This window comes from Watersipora subatra, chromosome 8 (assembly GCF_963576615.1).
Source record: "Watersipora subatra chromosome 8, tzWatSuba1.1, whole genome shotgun sequence".
Taxonomy (NCBI): domain Eukaryota; kingdom Metazoa; phylum Bryozoa; class Gymnolaemata; order Cheilostomatida; family Watersiporidae; genus Watersipora; species Watersipora subatra.
The window spans coordinates 49,845,906-49,867,093 of NC_088715.1; the positions used below are offsets into that span (position 1 = coordinate 49,845,906).

The 21,188-nt window shown below is 36.3% G+C and overlaps 1 protein-coding gene across 1 annotated transcript in view; it reads right to left on the reverse strand.

The window, feature by feature from the left end:
• The window catches only part of LOC137401468 (uncharacterized), a 35,962-nt gene extending 22,617 nt beyond the window's left edge, over nt 1-13,345 (reverse strand). The window contains exons 1-4 of the mRNA XM_068087822.1: nt 13,140-13,345; nt 12,881-12,981; nt 4,722-4,937; nt 1,884-2,019 (exon numbers count right to left, since the gene is read on the reverse strand). Coding sequence (XP_067943923.1) covers nt 1,884-2,019; nt 4,722-4,937; nt 12,881-12,976 — 448 coding nt within the window. The 5' untranslated portion in view covers nt 12,977-12,981; nt 13,140-13,345. The remainder of the gene's footprint in view (nt 1-1,883; nt 2,020-4,721; nt 4,938-12,880; nt 12,982-13,139) is intronic.
• Nucleotides 13,346-21,188: the final 7,843 nt, after the last annotated feature.

Here is a 21,188-nt window from a genome sequence, read left to right on the forward strand (position 1 = left end):
GACAAGCGTATTTTTACCATTTCCATCTTGCTGATGCAAACTCGCAGGTCAACCGCGCCATGAAAACAAAAAGTAAAACATGTTGACGTCTGGGTGTGCGACATGGAAAAAGACCTGGTGACCTTATACACCTAACGTCTGCTAAAAATACATGTGGTGAGACGTAGGTATCAGGCTTCTCATTGAAATACAAACCACGGTTTTATTTAAAAGTGATCACACCTATAACCTTCTGTTTTTAACTGTCAATGAGCTGAAAATTTGCCCCAAATAAATAATACATCACAAAAAGCAACTAAATCACACACCCATCCGTCTGCTGACATTTGTTAAACAATTATTTACCAATTTGTCGCATGTTCAATTATTTCGACTGCGAAAGCGTGAGAACCAAGTTGGACTGGAACTCGGTGATGAGTTTTAAGCCATTTGATGTAATTTACAAGGGTTGTATAATTTGTATGTTTACCAGAACAATTAAGGATCTGGTCAAATATGTTAATCATTCTTTGTTTGGTGAAGAATGATTGGTCAGCGGCGAGTGAGGAAATTTATGCGCTAAGGCATGCATCTCGAGTACTCAAACTACGCTATGTTTACATCCACAAAATAAAAATGGTAAAAATAGGCAATTCAAATGTTTTGTTACAAAACATGCCTGCTAGTAACAAAAAAGTCAGGCATGTTTTGTTACTGGCAAATTTTTATCAAATTTTTCATGGTTTCAAAAGATGGAAACAGCACTTGCAAATGATGCGCAAGAAAAGCTATTCCATTTTAAACATTTTTCCCATTTCAGTTCTTTTTTTATTTGAGCAATTCCGAATGCACTGCTATGAACTCTGGCGTAAAATTCTTCATCTGTTTAACAAAGCATCCCGATAATCCTCAACATGCGGATGTTCATTCATGTCCGAACATTTATGGCAAATTGCATATTGCAAATCCGCAGCAGCCACACAATGAAAACTCAGTGCCTATCACATCTCATTGGTTTATGAACGGAGTACAGTTGCTGCCCGTCCGACTGCCTTGCCAACGTCTGTATAACCCCAGAATAAAATGTTTAAGAATTTTAGATTATCAGTAAACAAACCGACTTTATTACCCAGCAGAAACATGCAAAACAAAACATGCAAAATATATGGTAAAAAATACTTCGTATTTAATAAAATATTTGTTACAATTTTGTACGGTAGTACTAAACTAAAACTAAATTAAAATACCATCTATAATCAACACAAATTTTAACAGGTTTTCAACAGTCAACCAACATACCTTACCTTCGCATAGCACAAACAATATATATATTTTATACATACAAATAGGATATTTTCGCTATATACAAATAATATATTTTCGTTATATACATAAAATATATTTTTGCTATATACATATAATATATTTTCTATACATACAAATAATATATTTTTGCTATATACATATAATATATTTTCGCTATATACATATAATATATTTTCGCTATATACTTATAATATATTTTCGCTATATACAAAATCACCTCGAACAAAAATATTATTCTAATTAATAATTTATTAGATTTCGCCAAAAGATTGGCCAGAGTTGATTAACTGAAATTATAACTTCAGAAAATAAAATTGGTTTATGATCGTATCAGGGTGTAGCCAAGTTTTTCAACATACATAGATTCCAGCGGTGTAAGCTGTTGGATCCAGAGAGTTAATCAATTGTAATGCGGGATATCAATTTGTGGCATAAATTACCGAACTATCACACCATTGCTCACACTTAATAGCGTCACTATTAGCTACACATATTACATTAGCCCTGTACCAACTGATTGTAAACCTATCGGCTCTATATCTTGGGTACACAGGCTACACAACAAAAGAGTTACAAACCTTGCTCACACCAAGTCCTCACTTCCTCTCCAACCATGGCTGGTAGTTTTTCCGGACACATATCGATAACCGATACGACATTCCAATCGTAATATGCGCAAACGCTGGGTACCTCCTTCAATGTCTCTCCAACATTCTAAAGAAGTAAAAAGTTGTGATACAACATAGACTTAGGTAATATACCCAAGTAATCTCAAAGACTGAAGTTTCAATAGGGCCATATCTTAAAAATTTTAGTCCAATAGAGATACTATCTTTTTGTTGAGTTATACCATAGTATTAACATGTATTATCGGCCAATTGTGTTACAAAAACTAAAGGTCTGTCGGTATATTAAAACTCAAACAGTAATTTTAAAGGCACAACATCTGATAATGAATAATTTGCTAACGAAAAATAAAATAAAGCTAAAAATATCCTTAGCTCTTTCACTACCACGCTAAATTCGTTATGCTGACCAAATTAATTCAAACGAGTTTTTGAAAAATTGGTACACCGCTATTATTTAAGCAATATCTCGAGAATCCAAACAGATATTGTTATACTGTAAAATGCATCTTATTCAGAACAAAATTCTCTACAAGACCAGTATAAAACTGTTTAGTAAATCCTACTCTTGCAAAACTTCTGACGCTTTCGTTGCGTTGAACGAACGCGGTGTGTTTTTATTGCCATGACGATAACGATCTGGTTTTCCCGTTTTGAAAAATAATTAGTAATGGAATTGCCGAGCCAAAAGATTTTCTATTGGTTGCACGTGATTGACAACAAGGTTGTTTTGTTAGAGACAAAATTCTAGCTAATGTGCAGGCTTCGTAATGAAAAGTAAAGTGAAACCCTATTGATAAGCCGATACATCGGCTTACGATCTGTACTTCTATTATAACGAAAGCCGATACATTAGCTTACGGTAGCGAAAGAGTTAAAGGGATTACCTATGCAATTAAAATAATAAACTGGTAAATAATTGGTGCTGAAGACACTTTTATACAAAAATACTACCCTGGCAGCTTATTGCGTTGTTAAAGATTGGCAGGTGTAATAACTGTATGCACAATTATTCCACGACACTAGAAGGAGATAGATTGACACAGGTATTGGAGTGTAGGTCTAGCAAACTGAATGTTGTGAGTTCAAATCCAGTACAATGCAATCCCTTTTCCAAACATGGCTTCAAATGAATCAACGGACACATCTTATTATAGTAAAAGTTGGCTGTAGTAAAACTGATTTAATGGTGCATAAATGTAAACCTTAGAGTCATCATTATTTTAGGATTGTCTCGCCCTAGGCACTAATGCTAGCAACTACATGTAGGTTATGATATAACCTAGTTGCTAGCATATATATTATATTAATTATTATTAATTTATTATTATTATTATTTATTACTAATTATTCTATTCATATATTATATTCTTTTCACCAAATGAATTACCTCACAAAATTAAAAGCAAACATCCTCAACACATAAACTACAAACTAATCTCAAACAGCATCAGAATAACCCACTGATGTCACAGTTATACAATGAGATTGAAACCCAATAATCTTATGAAGCCTTGAAGATTTAATATCTGACAAATAGGTTTCCAGTCGATGAACTTGAAGTTAGATTAAGTATAACTACTGCTCTGTGAAGTTAACATAAAACCCTATATTGATTAGAGCCCCAGTTTCCAAATTAACCAGACTAGTACCCTGGTAGTCTCCAGCGCCTTGAGAGATCATCGGGTGTGTCGATAAAACGCAGAGAATAAGTATGTGTACAAAAATTCTAGAACATTGGATGGCAAACGATTGGGTGCACGAGCTAGTGCACCATGTGGTGTTGCTAAACATAAAATGTATACAGCAATATTTTTTCTAAACTTGCAACTGCGACTTCGGACAGATAGACATGGATTTTATCCTTGCCAAGACTAATACTTGGCCGGACAGTCTCGGGCGCCCTGAGAGATCATCAGATGTAATAACTAAGTGAGCAATTATTCGGCGATATGGCAATGTGGTCGAGTGGCGGCGAATGTCCGAATTAGAATCCCTTAAAGCAACATGTTTCCCGACCTTCAACCATGGCGACCGGCGAGCGAACACAGTGTCAAAAAAAACACCTAATGGTGGGAAGGTATAAGTGGACACAGCTCCTATTATAGTAAAGAATTCCTTTACTGTCTCCATATAATTTAAACATCTGTTACTTCTTGATACCTCGTTTTCTTGTGTGTGACACATAAATAGAAAGAAGCAAAGTTGATCTCCAATGTCAACTCAAAAGGTCAACATTGCAATCATGAATCACTAAAGTCAGCCACTTACATAACGACTGGTTTACACTATATCACAGCGTGTCAGCGTTTTTTCTTTCGGCATTCATCGTCGATTATTTAAACAGTAAACCGATGGCATCGACGAGTCAACGGGGATTCATCGAGAAAGTTTGCAGCTGTCAAGCTTACCCAATATTTCGCCGAGCATCGGTTGACAGCTTGTACAATGTAAACCATTTCGGTGAAAGTAATTCGAAGTCGCTGATAGCGTGATTTATTTTCTTTTTTGATAGTTGCTGCGGGACTAGTATTTGATTCAGGTGCACGAAAACAAAAGAGCTTTCTTCGAAAAAAATTAAAAAGAAAAATGAGAACGCTACATCACTGATGCAAACGCAGCTGGGTTTGTGATAGTGTGAACATTGTTATTATCAATGACCATGAAAGTATTGTGGCATCAACATCGAGATACAGCGATATAGTGTGAACTAGGGAAGTACACGCTATATCGCCATGGTAGGTGGCCATGATAACAGTTGAGAATGCTTTAGTCATGGTTGTGACATACCGGCAGCAGCCCCATGTATGCATCAAGGCAGCAGTTGTCTCTGAACACACAGTTCTCGTCACAGCTGCAGCTTCTCCACACGATTCCTGAAGTGTTGTGAGTATAGTTGGTCACCTCTTCCGCCTCAGCTGCAGTCAGCGAGAGCTGATTCATAAGAGCGTCAGCAGCGGCTGCAGGTGTACAAAACCTTCGCGCTATGCATACGGAAGAGTTGAGCTAGAAAATATGAAAGATTTGTTATTCTTAGCTGGCTCCATGTTGGTGTTAAACTGCAATGATTGCTGACTCTATATCTGTAATAGGCAGAGGCTTCATTTGTAGCAAGAATACTCCTGATAACATGTGACAGCAGTTGCCCTGTGTACTAAGATAAGCAACCTGACACATCTAATTTTAGTTTTTGACAAATGAGGCAAGGACTATGTATAGCGAAGCTGTTGTCTGTCAAGAAGTCATCACAATATGTCACCGATCACTGCATGTCCATACATCAAAGATGTATTTTGTAGGAAAACATATTCTTTTAAAAAAACTACTTTTAGATGGTTTCTACGAAATCAAAAATGATCAAAGGTAGCCAAATTTCATAAAATAAAGCTAAGTGTTATGTCAAAACCAAATTAGGTTTATGACCTAATAAATAATTTACCACTATCAAGGTCAAAAGGTCAATGACTCATTCGGTATCATGTACATTGAGAAGTTTATTAGCAAACGGAGGTTTTTAGTGTTTAGGTTTTTTGAGTAAAACTTTGTTAAATTAATTTTTGTAGAAGAAAGTTCTTCTGGCATTGTTTTAATGGATCGAATTTTTATACCCATGTGAGTTTCCATCAAGAAAGATCAATCCTAGCTACCAGCTTGTTGCACTAAAACACAAATAAGCCCATTTCCTCTCGGCAGATGTGGTGAACCAAGCAGAACTAAAGGGCAACTAATACAACCTGTTCACATTGTTTTAAATTAATTTTATTCGTTAGATCGTAAATGTTCAAACAAACTTATTAGGCTTAATGAATACTCAAACTGAAGTATAAACCTGTTTTTTTTTCAACTAAAACAAATTTAAACGGTGTTTACTGCATGGTATTATTACATTATTGTTTTAAGTGAGCTACCTATAAAATGATTTTGTGAAATATTTGCTTTGGTGTGGAGACTGCAGCATACAAATAAAATATCAAGCATGCGCTGACAACTCCAGCAATGACGCTGCCGTTGACACTAATAAATGAGAGTGTAGAGTGCTGGTACATCTGTGTGTATTGCATGAACACTTAAAGGTTGAGTTGCAACAAAATTCACATTACAGTTATTTGGTATCAAAAGATTCACCGTGTCTTACTCTGCTGTGTCGTAGGTGCAAAATATGTGGAAGCGTGATTATGCGAGGAAGATATGGATTTGGAATTGTGCGCACATTGAGTTATCATACGATAAGTGTTTCATTGGAGATTTGCATGTTGCAGAATAACACAAGCGCGTTGTTCAAAAAGATAAGAACTTCTACACCAGAGGTCAGAGCAGCTCACTCCAGCCTCGCTTAGCAGCATGCTTTCAAAATATAACTGACCATAATGTAAAAATGTTGAAAATGGAATAGCTTGCATGGTATTTTCTTGTGTATCATTCAGAAGTGCTGTTTCCATCTTTCGCAAGCATGAAACAATCGGTAAAAATTTTCGAGTGAAAATACTCGCTTGACTCGCCTTCCAACTTGCGGATGACTCAAACGTGTCGATTAATTGCTCCATGGAAACAATGTTTTATTCCATCATTTATTTTGCTACAATTCTTGGAAATTCTTTATACGATAAGTTACTAGCAAGTTCAACTAGTAACTAGTAAATGTATAGTCATCTGTGCCGACTACTTTAGCAATGAATGAAATGAAAGACGGCACTAATAACATTCATCAAGCGATGAAATAGTATGTTTTTCATTGCAACTGAGTATTGAGATAAAGGTTATTAAATGACACAGCTGCGCGTGAAGGTGGCTGTCTCGACGGACAGAGCTCGTGTTTATTCAAGCGTACCTAGAAAGTTGACCCCTATTGAGCCATCCCAAGAACATATTGGAGAATATCAAGAGCTTACAGCACCTAACACCGCAGAGCTAGAGGTTGATCAAAATCAGACGCAAGCAATGAAAGATATAGCTGCTTTCTTTCCAACTGATCGACGGTTTGACATGTGCAAGAGAAAAATGAGCTCAAAAAAGCGCGATAATAACGTTAGCTTGTGATAAAATCGCACTTTTTTGAGTTCATTTTTCTAGGCGTTCAGTCTCTTAAACACCCTGTAACAAGCTACGAGCAATATTAAATAGCTTATCTACCTTTCATAAAAGACTGAGATTATTTTGAAGGCTGAATTTAGATAAGGGGTTTTAAGACACCCGTCTCTATCATTTTAAATCGGACTAAACATCCCCAACTTCCGTTCCTAAAAAGCTAGCATACGTCACATATTTATGGGCGGAGCTTGCTGTGTTGATTGTTTTGTTTTCGAGACCGATATTGAAACGCTGTAAAAAAGCCTTCATGGCTTTGAAAGTTAGTGGACCTATTTTTATTTTGAGTACAAAATCGGAATCGGCGTGCCTGATTTACCTTGAAAACCGATGAAAGCTGTTCATGGCAGTTATGGTTTAAAGAGCATCGAATTAAAGCACAAACCAGAGTCATCATTTAATTGCAACTGATGAGGGTTTAGTTCAGGCTGACCTTATATCCATACTACCTAAGCTGTGCGGCAACAGTCAGCGCCCACTGCACTTCTCCTGACTGCTGTATAGGGAATCCAAAATCACCCCAACAGCCTACAAATCATCTGAGAGCCGACATGGTAAAAAAGGCAGACACATCCTTCCAAGGATCCACGCTTACTTTAGACCGAGAATGTCAATAATGGCAGAAGATGAAGGAAAATACTTATACAAGTGGCAGGTTAGACTAGACACGTGAAAGTAATCTTTCACCAAGGAAATGTCTTATCAAATTTACATCTAAACGCAAGATCCAGATAAATCTGTATTTAGTAGCCATTTAGGTGAAAATTTTGGGGATTAGGAAAGTGTACTTCATGTCATTTCAAACTAAATCTATACAAATAGCTTGTTTTATCCATTCAATGCACTAAGTAAGCCATGTTGGCTACTGTATATCACCTTATCATTATGATGCATTACAAAGCAAGGAATGTGAAACTGAAGGCCCGGATCTCCGCACAAGAGGTTGTGTCGAAGCAGAGATATCCGATATCCGATTTCATTTGTATCGAGGTTGCATTTCTGTGAAACAGTACTCTCACATTGTTAGGTAGGTATAAAATTGCATGTGATATCCCTTTTGGTTGAAGCAAAAGTTGGAAAGGGTCAAAATGTTCAAAAAATTAGTAGGCAGCAAGTTTTAGTATTGAAAATCAACGAAGGCTGTCATTTCGAGCTGTCTGCTTTGCCAAAGTTTCTGCATCTTGTCTACCAAATGATACATCATCTCAATTGAGGACTGCATAAATATATGGCGTTATTCATGTTTATCAATTTTCATTAAAAAAACATTTGATGGCGGCACATTTTTGCTAGAATTACTTTAAAAAATATGGAGTTATCAAGAAATGATTAAAAATTATATTTAAATGAAAACTGTGGTCTTCAAAAGTTTTTACTCAAATAAATACAAAAATCTTTAATCAGCGGAGACAGCCATTGTATAGAAGCGCATTGTTGAGTTAAACGTGAGTTATCACTCTGTTAGACAATCATGCAAAAGTTTGTGTTGTGATCACGGTGTTAATGTACTTCACACAATAACATGTACTCCATACAGCAACATGTACTCCATGTAGATTATTACTAGAGAATACAGATGCTATGGATGATATTGAGTATCCGCTAGTGTCTATAAGGACCGTACGATCGTACCAACACATTTACATTTTTCTAAATATTGAATGTTATAGTTCCGGTGATGAAATCGTAGATACATGTATGTGATCACTGTATAATTTATGATTATATCTGAGTTGAAATCTAACGATGCCTGGACAGATTGTTCATGGCAAGTGGAGTAGCCAAAGGTGAAGGGAGGGCAGCAAATATGATCTTTAACTGTCACAAAGACTTCACACGACCACAACAGCAATTGATATTTTTGCTATGATTTGAGAGTGACATCCATATTAACGCAAAATACATTTTGTGTAGAAAATTAGTCTGATGTGATTCTGTGCTATATTGATGAACCTGGTTCTTTCGTACTCGGTGGAAAAACTAAAATATATAGACCCGATTTGATACACTTCAGTGGAAGAACCAAAATATATTTGCAGACCATTTTTTGACACACAAACTCATTTCCTTACTTTGGTAAACCAAATTCTTGATATACTATCGACACACTCTCACAATGCGCATGTTGTAGCTCCACCTACTCGCCATTAAGGCTAGCTCACACTGTCTTTATGTATCAGAGTTGTCCTCTCTTTGAAAACTAATCGATTGTCTGCACCGTAAACCAAATGAACCATCGAGAGTACTGCCGGGACACTTCAAGAAAGATTGCGACTGTAAAACTTCTCTGACAGTTCTCCAAGCATCCATGATAGCTCGTGCAATCTCTACCACTTCGGCGATGATGATTGGCTGTCGTGAATCGCTCAATCCATATTTTTTTACAGTAGCTGCAGGATTAGTAATTAATCGCTTCCGCAATCGCATTGTAAAATGAGAACGCTATGCTGCGGACTATTCGCTGATGTAAATGCAGATGGGTTTGGGATAGTGAGAACATTGTTACTAAAGACGATCACCCAAGTATTGTGTGATTAACACCGACATGCGACGATACAGTGTGAACCAGCCTTTACAGTGCATATTGGTCAGCGAGTTTAATCAAGTCAAGTAATTCCATGTGTATCATAGTTCTTCACTATCAATATTACCATTCTAGAAGTCTGTCAGTTTGGAGGGTGAATTAGGTTAAAAATACTCAACGAATTACCATTAAGTCTTTGGCATTGTACACGTTACTTGGTGTGAGCAGACAACTCCTTTTATAGAAATACATCAATCAAACAATATATGGATGTAATCCATTATCAAAAGATTATGTTGTGTTTACTAGAGACACCCAGGATTGCAAATCAACTACAAAAAATCAGTTACTAGAAAAAGCGCTCAGAAAATCTTGAAAGTACAGCTAGTATTATCACGCCTTTAGTGACTCAGCCACCATCTAAACCTCTTGAAGTTATGCCAAAGCAAGCACTGCTCTACACACTATACAAAGCAGGAGTTACTTTCAATGTGTTTGTCAATACCAAGAAAGATAGATAAACAAATTCCGGAAAAGCGTATCACAACTAACAATAGTACCAGCTCGTCTCAAATCATCCACTACGTGGTATCCTCTATAGCTAAATTCATTTCAAGGCTATCAATCATGCCTAGCAAGTGATGATGTAACGATTTGTCATATCAGTAACCACGGCAACCAGCTGTCTGCCTAACCTGCCACAGAACAGGCTTTATATGTCACAGAAAGAGACAAAGCTACTCGGTGTATCCGCGCAAGGCCTACGCAGGCCACAAACTACCATCACGCCTGTAGACTCGCTCGTACCATTCCATGCACCAACATAAATCTAATCTTAGCTTAATACCAACCAACCATTTGACCGTCAATCCTCCATCTGCCAAAAAATTCTACCATGTCATAATGCTGTGATTTATTTTCATTCTGATGCACGCAGTTAGACAGTATTTGCCCGCACCTACATGTACATTCCATTTTAATAATAAATCAGTAAATCACCCAAATGTCAAAGTTAAGGCTTCAGATTTCCATTCTTGATTCCAAATCGTTACAGAGTATCTTTTATATATAACGTGCACAAAAGTTTCACTAGATTTTATTAGAAAGTATCAGTATTTTTCTATTATTTTCAATTTTTTTATGTTTAAGATGATTTGACCGCCAGGATGTTTCAAGATTAAAATCAACAGAACTTGATCGCGGTTAAAACACTCAAATCAAGCGAAGGTGTGATTATAATGTCTATAGTTACAAAGAGACTGACAGACTAGAGACGTGTAACACTGCAACTTGAACACAATAGCTGATAACAACTATAACAACTATAACAACTAGTGATGTCATTGTGGAATTATTTGTCTTCTGAGCGTTTTAACCGCAATCAAATTCTGTCAATTTTAATCTTAAAACATCCTGGTAGTCAGATTACCTCAAACACTAAAAACAATCGCAAATGGTTGAAAAATGCTGACACTTTCTGTCAAATCTGCTAAAACTTTGTGTAAACTCATCTTGAAATTTGGTTGCAGATGCAAAAGCAGGCGATCATTGACAGATATAATGTTTGCCAGCCGCCTTGAGTAAATGAAAATACTGTAGTTTATGATAGACATATTTTCATTTCTGTAAAAATAGAAAAAAAGCATCAACTACAAGAGAATAATCATGTGAAGTCTCAGTGGAGTGTATTGTAAACCTCCGTGCGATTAGCTATTAATAGTGCACTATTTAGTACTTGGCCTCATTGCATAGGATAAGTAGTCTGATGTTTTGAATTCTAATCTAGTAGCTTGGTAGGGTGTCTCATATCAGTGCTCTAGTCTTTGCGCTGAACAACATTTGACAGTAGCTTACAAAAACAGGAAACGCAAATGTAATCACTACGATGCAGTATTGCGGCAAACAATAGCCGATGAAGACATGATTCTGCCCCGTAAAGATAAACTTACCCAAGATTTTTGTATATTTCACCAGAAAGTATCGATATTTTTCTATCTTTGTGATTGTTTTTGATGTTTGAGGTGATCTAACTGCCAGGATGTCTCCAAAAAAGAATCGATAAAGCCTGATCGCCATTGAAATGCTCAAAACAAATATACTTGCAAAATGATATCACTAGTTGTTATCATTACAATAGTTGATATTGCCTACTGCATTCAAGTTGCAGCATTACGCGCCTCTATTTCATCGATCTATTTGCAATTAGCATGTCGGTCTCTTTGCAAATATAGGCATCATAATCACGCTTTCGATTGGTCTGATCACAGTAGAGTTTAGTTTATTGATAACGGTTATCGATTTAATCACAATAAAGTTTTATAAATTTGAATCTTGAAACATCCTGGCAATCAGATCACCTCAAACATCAAAAACACTGCAGATAATAGAAAAATACGGATACTTTCTGATAAAATTTACTAAAAACTTTGTGCAAGTGAATCTTTAAAATCTGATTTGATTGCCACTTTTGGTAATCAGTGAAACATTATTTCATGATTGTCTCCCAGAAAATTCTCCGATCATGAACTTTCTACCAAAAACAAATGAGTTATCTTTTGTGCTTGACAGAATCATCATTGTTTGGTCAATGATGCAGAGACTTACACGCGTAGCCAGTATTGAGAATATCAACTTCAGATGCAAACTATTGAGAGAGGATGAAAACACCATGTAGCTAATAGCCACAATAAAATATTTAACTTTATTCTCTAGAACTGACTCGGGCAGGATAACCAAGAGATTGAGTTCCCTGCGTGAACAAGATAAGTACCAATGCGTCTTTCAGTTGATGAGAAAACAAGTTGGCAACAAGAGAAACTGTTGATGAAATCTGCACGAGTTTGTTACATTAAACAAGCCGACAAAGGAAAACTGTAGCAATTGGTTTTCAAGAACTTCTTGTTCACACAATGGTTCAAGGTTGAATCTGTATGTGATCATTTTACCCAGAATTCCTTACTCAATCAGCTTGTTTCTATGAATGATAAGGTCTATGTTCCAGCACAAAAAACAAATTATGTTTTAGTACAACATTGCTGTATTTTTAAGTATGACGGATAAGGAGAGTATGGTTGTAATGGAACTCTAATGTAACATCCAGTATTAAGGATTAAGCGCAAAGAAGCAAGAACGCTGTTGCAGGCTATCTATAATAACAATCTCTACCACGTCAACTTACAGTTTCTCCACCAACATTGACCAAATCTGAACAGTTTTGGAAATGCAACAGATAGTAAGCTAACTCTAAAATGTTAACTTCATTTATTGTGTTCAAAATGGAGGTACATTTAAATGGAACAAAGTATTATAATGACATAAAAATAAAATGGCAAGAACTCACCTGTCTGTTCGTGTCAATGTCAGCATCTAAACCCCAGGCTGTTGAGAGCAACGCTGACCACAGGAGTACAAGATATAATCCAGTAGATGAAGTCATTGCGGCTGTGGCAGAAAAGAAACCAAATTACCTACTGCTATCAGATCTGATTAGCTACGGGTGAACTTGTTATTTAGCAGGCTTATTGCATAACTAATTAGAGCGCAGAAGCAATGCAACAACCAACTATCTTCAATTATCTAAACAAAATTATCAGGCTTACTGGCAGAGAAAAGCTTGTTAGTCCAGTTAAGGATAATTAATAAGTCATCTGCTACAACTCCTTTCTCAACTCATTGATAGAATGATGAAATATTATTGTACAAACAAAATATACTTAAACCGCGTGACCGCGGTAAATGATAAATAGTTCTCGATGACTAAGTATTTTGTTGGTAAACAGCGGATAACGATCGCACTCGCTACTAGCTTGTTCCGGACTGGAACTCAAATTCTGATTGTAGTCTCAACACTACAATACATGCTACCTCGACCAATAGCATCGCAGCAATAATGATTAATGGTACGCGTCGAATTTTTAACTACTAGAAGAAACCCGCGTTAAACTAATGCAAAGTCCAATTAAATGTTTTCGACACATTTTTACATATTGCTAAATTGGTAAGAGATCTTCAAACACTGCAAGAGAGAAGTGTAATGCAGGTTGGCTAAGCTATTCGCTAGACTAGCTGGGCTCATAAGGATGGGCAGAGAAATTATTTTCTGAGGTGTCAGGGTGTACCTCTGTGTGTGAAAGACTTAACATGCAGTTTCTGGTTACAAAAGATATCTTAAAATACAGAATGCACAAAAAATTCTCAAGCCTGCATTTTCTATCTTTTCCAATGCCCTCAGTCATAGTAAAACTTGGTGACCTCTCAAATGGACCTGCTTTTAAAGCGTTTAGGGTATGTAATATTAGCAAAGCTACTAGGTGAAGCTAGAATGCTTCTCCTCAGCAACAAGAGCTTGTCATTAAAACCATTGGTTTCTTTATCCATAACAAAAATACACACTCTATCAGACTCGGTGTACTGAAATCATTATGTTTCTACAGTTATCTCTAAAACATGACATCTTTGAAAGAGTGTAAAAAAATTACACGATGATATCTGTTTTTTTTAAATCAATTTTACAAGCTTAGAGCCTCAAAATGATATTCCGTTAAAAAGAAATGGTGCTATTCTAAATGCTTTAACAGTTGATGAAAAGCTGTTAATATGGTCTAATACCACGGGATCTACTTATATACAGTGCGCCCTCGGGTTTCAAGGACCCTGTTATACAATTCTTTTGCCTTACGATGTGGAACACATTGTTTTATGCCATCGTATGACATTTATTTCATCATGCGATATCTACTAAAATTTCCCTCGAAATTCACATTTGACAGTTAGTGTGCTAAATACGTCGGAACAACAAAGCTGCTCTTCACCGAACTCTTTCCCACAACACATGAAAAAGATATGATGCCTGCTCTCTTTTTCTCTCAGTTCGGCATTATTCGTTATTCGTTATTAGTTAGAGTGAAAACGAAACCGGGAATCAACAAGTGATAAAATTTTAGCTGATGGCAAAGTGGAAGTTTAGTAAAATACTAGAACTTGGCTTTAAGTATGTGTTTAGTGAGCTAAATTCATTTAAGTTAAATTTAATGTTTATGTTATAAGTTTGTCTCGAAGATAAGAACTCCCTACGGTAAATACTGCGCATGGTATATTGTAATGTTACATTTTATTGCAGATCATAACCGCTAAATACACTAAATACACTAAAGTTACTAAAGTTACTGTAGGTAACTTTAGTTACTAAGGTTAAAATATTATTTTATTACTAATTTCAATATGTACAGTACTTATATAAAATTTTGATGACTTCTGCCATGGGGTGTTCGCACTAGATAATTACTATAAGTTTCTATACCCTGCTATATGACAATTTTGCCTTATGATAGTAATGTTGGAACGAATTAAAATCATATGATGGGAGTTCACTGTATGACGGGAGTCCACTGTATGATGGGAGTTCACTGTATGACGGGAGTCCACTGTATGACGGGAGTCCACTGTACGTACAAGAGTAGGCTTCAAAGTGTTACAGCATTTGGGATAAAGCTTTGGCAGGGTGCTGCCGACAAGACTATGATTGGTCGGAGAGTGTTATAAAACAGAATTTAATGTATGGAAAGTTGCACAATATAACAGAGGACATGGATGGACTGAGTTAGGAGCATCTTGAGAAGCTTCCAAGATGGCAACTGTAACAGTTGGCTGTTACCTAACATAAAAGGCAAAAATTAAAAATTATTTTGACAAGTTGAATAAAAAAATTATTAAAAAAGTTTTATAAATTTTGAAAATTTTTAGAATATAAACTCAGAATAAGGTTTTACTAGTTAGGCTACTGCTCAGGATGCTTTTGAAAGGTTATTAGAAGCCGACAAAAACAAACATCCCTTTATCAGTTCCTTTACCAAGGATCAGATTTAAAAGCGTTCCTGAGAGTGAGAATATACTGAAAAAATTAAAAACCTGTTATTCTTTGTTTTTATTTTCTTAATATTTGGTTAGTTATAACTCGCCTGATTTTTTTTACAAATATTACTGTATAACTATTGTAATTATTATAATTAATGTATAATTATTGTAGGTATAATTTACTTCTAGCATGTAGATCATTGTTGCAGGTTTACATACTTGTTTTAGAATCTATAAAAATAGTGTTCAAGTCTTGGAATGCATTAGTTGATTTCTAATGTAATTATTGTTTTAACTTATGTAGGTTTCACTGTACAATCTAATTTCCAGATTATCATAAGGTAATTTCGCCAATAGTGACACTGACTTTATATTTTAGATAGTTCTTGATGCTTATGCTCCTTGTCACATGCGTACATATTGTGAGAAAGCTGCCAAAGTCGTTTTGCTTAATGATGTGCAAATGCGTTACAGATCAATTTACTAAACATTGTCAAAGCTGTTGTGAAGTCCTCTAAAATTTTATGAACAAAGATGGGAGACAGAAAGCACAAGAACCGTCTAAACATGTATCCACAATTTTTATTGTTAAAGAAAGAGGTATTCTCACACTTTGTGGTCTTTTAGATTCAAGCAAAAAATTTTAACTGAGTAAGTCTATAAATCAAAATGATAAATATATATACTTAAAAATGCTAGAATTCGACAGTTCAAATTTTCTAATCCTAGTTTTATCCTAGTTTTATCCTAGCATTTATTTTTTCTTTCAGTTGAACGTTGTGTGACGATCCAATGAGTCATCGGTTTTGCTTAGTATTCGAAAGCTAAGGTACTAATCACAAGTGCGCACGAAGAACAAAACACGCGCTCATACGAAACGGGTATCGCTTCAATAAGTTATAGTGAATCAGTTCGGCAAAACAATAGACTGAACTCATAGCCATATCATAATAACGTCTAATCACGATTTTCATGATGGTTGCTCATTGCTTAAGTTCTACAAAGCAGACTATTAGGTAATAGAAGCTAATCATGCAAGTGGTTTACAATTGGAACTTGACCTATTACACTTGAGCAAATGTTACTCACTGTCTGGCTCATTTAATTTACGACATATGTTTGTCACTTTAGTTGAACTGTCTTGTCAGACAAGCAAACAACTTCAATCTAGATACTTGGGCTATACAAAGCTTTAATTAAAATCATCATTCAGAAAATTTATTGTGTAAGTTGACAAAATGAATTATTAACTTTAAAGAATGAAAATTAAAGCAAATGGATGGCAAAGTAATGCTTAAAGGTTGACTTGCAACAAAATTTACATTACAGTTATTTGGTATCAAAAGATTCACCATATCTTACTCTGCTGTGTTGTAGGTGTCAAATATGTGGAAATGTGATTACAAGCTCTTAAAAGCTCAAAAACGAAAAGCCGCCGTAGATTGGAATCTCTTTCTTTCTCTGACGTAGTCATTACAGTTTGGTTATTGTCTTGTCACGTGATGTTCTCACGTGAATTGAAAGGCCAATAAAAAACTCAATATAAAACTTATCGTAGCACTAGTTTATGACAAACACTTCGGGTTTTACCGAAGACCCCGTATCAAATATACCGGTAGATGCTCGCTACTTTACAGTTTTGTTTTGGCCTGATCTAATCGTTAAGCCGTAATCTGATCATGTGACCCAATACTTCGCAAATAACTTTTGCAGGACTTTTCGATTATCACAGGTGACCAACAGGCTCGTCTTGATTATCAGACAATGATATGTACTCCTTCGAGGTAAGGTTAAAAAATTAAATGAATTTTTATGGGAAGTTATAAGATATCACTGCTAAAAGTGACAGCATTACGATGACGATAAAACAGATGCGTAAGAACAATAAACATAGTTTTATTGAATGCGTGAAGTATATTTGTGAAAATATTTCGACGAATAAGGTTGCATGAAAGTGTAAACAGAAACCACCTTCCACAACTACGTCACATTTTCACCAATATACGGCGGTCTTTGCGACTGCGATTAATTGTTCGTTTTTTAGCTTTTAAGAGCTTGTAATCACATTTCCACATATTTTGCACCTACAACACAACAGAGTAAAACATGGTGAATCTTTTGATACCAAACAACTGTAATGTGAATTTTGTTGCAAGTCAACCGTTAATATTATAAATAAAATATCTTCTAATCTCAGCCAAATATATTTCGGTAGATAAGGGTTGATTTTTATCTGAATATGTAGGCTACTATTCAGTTTAACTAAATAAATCGCGAGTTTTAGGAGTTTTATATTTATATATATTCCTCAAAGTATGTCCATACGTATGCATTCCGGCTATAGCTATTAAAATCTTGGAAAAAAGAAGCTGTACCGTAAAGATCCGATCTCAGACCCTACCATTCCCCAGTCCGACGCCCTACCCAATAGGCCGCAGAGAATGAGTTTATAGCTTGCGGATATAAGTCAATGTATGGGACACATACCCAACAACTTTGCACGCAGGGTGATTGCATTAGTAAGGGATTGTCATTAGTTGGTTTAATAAAATTTTTCATAAGCAACCTGCCAGGCTAATAGCCATATAGGCCTCAAACACCGCGGCAGCAGCGCAGGGCTATTAGTGATGAAATGTAAACCTACGAGCCAGTACTGCCGTATATCGCCGGTGGTTGCCGGCAGTCAACGCAAGAGTTCAGCGCTGTTCAACTTTCGCGAAGAGTCGTAGGTAAAGCCTTACTGAAATGCAATATACAGGTGAAGGTCAGCATTTTTGAAGCGGCATGGCAAGCGAACATTTTTCATGCGATTATTAGCGACGCAGCTTTATGTGAACAGAAGCCGCCAAGCCTAGCATCGTAAGTGTTTTGCTGCTCAAGATTACCTCCGGGTCTCGCAATCGATATGGGAACCAGGCTTTATATATGCTACCTCCACCTTTTATTTTAGGTGAGGCCAGCTAGTCTTCCTTCAACTGGCTGATCATCATCCAGTTGAACCTTCTTTTAGATTGGCTGACCCAAGCTGATGGCTAGTCGGCCACCAGACGGGGGCCTGTCAGCTACCAGATGGGGCCATTCAGACCCCAGACTGGAGTCTGTCAGCCACCAGACCGGCGCCTGTCAGCCACCAGATGGGGGCCTGTCAGCCACGAGACCGGGGCCAGTCCGCATCCAGACTGGGGACAGTCGGCCAGAAACCAATTATTCGACCAGTCAGCTTCTGACATAAAAGTTGCTGCTCATACTAGAGTCTTCTTATAACGCCTTGCATCACACAAACTATCCTATAATGCTCTGCATCACACAAACTATCCTCTAATGCCCTGCATTACACAAACTATCCTATAATGCCCTGCATCACACAAACTATCCTATAATGCCCTGCATTACACAAACTATCCTATAATGCCCTGCATCACACAAACTATCCTATAATGCACGGCATCACACAAAACAAATTCCTTAAATTCATTACATTGCGCACTCATACCATAAAACTTAATGTGAGGTTTTTTAGTTACGCTGCATAATTTTCTATCAGGTGATTTACGCACAAAGAATGACATTATGCAGATGCTGAGGTTTTCGTTCTAACATACGGATTGATAGAAAACAAAAATCGTTTTGCTACCAAAATATGGAGTGATCCTTAGGGATACATTTAAGTATCACTACTTCACCTTCATGAATGGATTATGAACTTCTCTTTTGGATTTCGACTGGCAAAGAACAAGAAAGGAGACCTGGTCAGGTTTGAACATCTTTGATGAGGAGGAAGATAATCAAGTGACAAGTAAAGTTTATTAAGGTGTCGGCAACGCGCAGTGCGGATATTTGCTTTAGCTACCCATACCAATGCTACTAAATAATGCGCCGCCGTGTTGACAAATAGGTTGACCAATGAGAATTGGTCTCATTTGCGTGAAGACCAAGAAGTCCTTGCTGGATTTATTAGTTTATAACTGAGATTTTGTCAGGATATCTGTAATGTGGGATGTGTAATCAATGGTATGTGATAGCACTAGTGTTTAGCAGTAACAGGGGTAGAAAATCCAACAAGGACGTCGAGGGCTTCACACGATTGAGGCGAATTCTAATTGGTCCATTTATTCGTCGACACTATGCACCGTTTAGTTACGTCGATGTGTTTAGCCACAACAAACATCTACACCACGTGCCAGAAATGTATTTAATCGGTTTGTAGCTAGGCCTTATTTTTGTAGAAACAAGCATACCGGAGGCAAAACAAAAGACTTGTGAATCGCTGGTGGTAGCATCAGTCTTGCAACTAACCTTTTTTGCAAAACAGACTGAGACATCGGACATGCTCGTAAGCTTTTGTTCAAGAAATTGAGAATTGACAGTCGGCAATTGACAGTTGGCAAATGATAGCTGGCAATTGAGAGTTGGCAAATGATAGCTGGCAATTGAGAGTTGGCAAATGATAGCTGGCAATTGAGAGTTGAGAAATGAAAAGTAAGAAATTAAAATTGAAAATTGAAAATTAACAAATCAAAACTGAGAATTGAGAAGTTAAAAAAACATTTGTTATTAGGATGCTTGTAATAAAAAATATAGATTTTTTCGTTTTTTTCTAAGTTTATTCATAAAACAAATTAATTAGAGAAACAAAGTTTTTATAATGGGTCAAACTACTTTCTTGCAATTCATTTTGGGTTTCTTTCTAAAACAAGCTCAGCTAGTCCATCATGACAAAGTGGTAGGCTCAAATATCAAGCACTCCTTATACATGTACAGTACATGTACATACATATATTATACATGTACATGTATAATATATATGTACAATATATATAATAATATAATATGTACAATATACATGTACAGTACACGCGAATAATGCCAGCAATCATCACTAGGGCCAGTCACAACGGCAACACCTGCAAAATCGCCCACCAATTTGCTCGCCTACGGCCCCAGCATGCATTAGTCTTAGTTGTAATTGGTCAGCGCTGAAGTTGGATACACCTTAGTATGACAGCAATGTAGTCCTGTGATTTTTATTGCTGCTTTTAGATAGTGAAAATTCACTTTATCCACCATGATTACAAACAAAAATGGCTCGTAGTTTTCAAAACAACTGTCTGTTAAACTGAATACATAAAATAAATTTCATTTCTCTCATAAGGTCTCTATTAGCAAGGCATAAGCTCAAACACCAGCCAGGTACTAGCTCGTACAAGGAGCGTTGCAGACACATTTTTTGTATGGTACCTTCGGTCAGGCTCACTAGCCCCATTTAGCAACAATATTGGTAGCCATACAAGTCCATCATACATTCCAATATTTTTTCTATAGTCTATCAATGGGCTCAATACTTTTAAATAGCAATTATGCTGCCATGTATTGAACAATCAAGTAACACATTGAAAGCCTTTTGGTGACTTTTTAATGTTTATCAACTGCAAAAAAATTATGGAACTAACAATGTTGTTATTTTATTAATTATGACTTTGCGCTATTTATTTGTTTGTTTAGAACAGTGTATATTCTCCCACTGCCAGATATGGTAACTTACTTTACTTTGAATGTTTGATTCAAAATACTGAATGATTTAACTCCTTCACACATCACTGATATGTTTTAATTATCAAGTGCCTGATATCCATGACGAGATGATTCTATTTTGTACTTATCAAAAGATGCACTCAACAATTGTATTGCTAATTGCTAATTATTTTAATTTTTCGTCCAAAGAGATACAATATATACATAAGCTGAGTAGTGTCAAGTCTTTCTTGTACAAATTTTTACATAAATTTGGTAGTGTC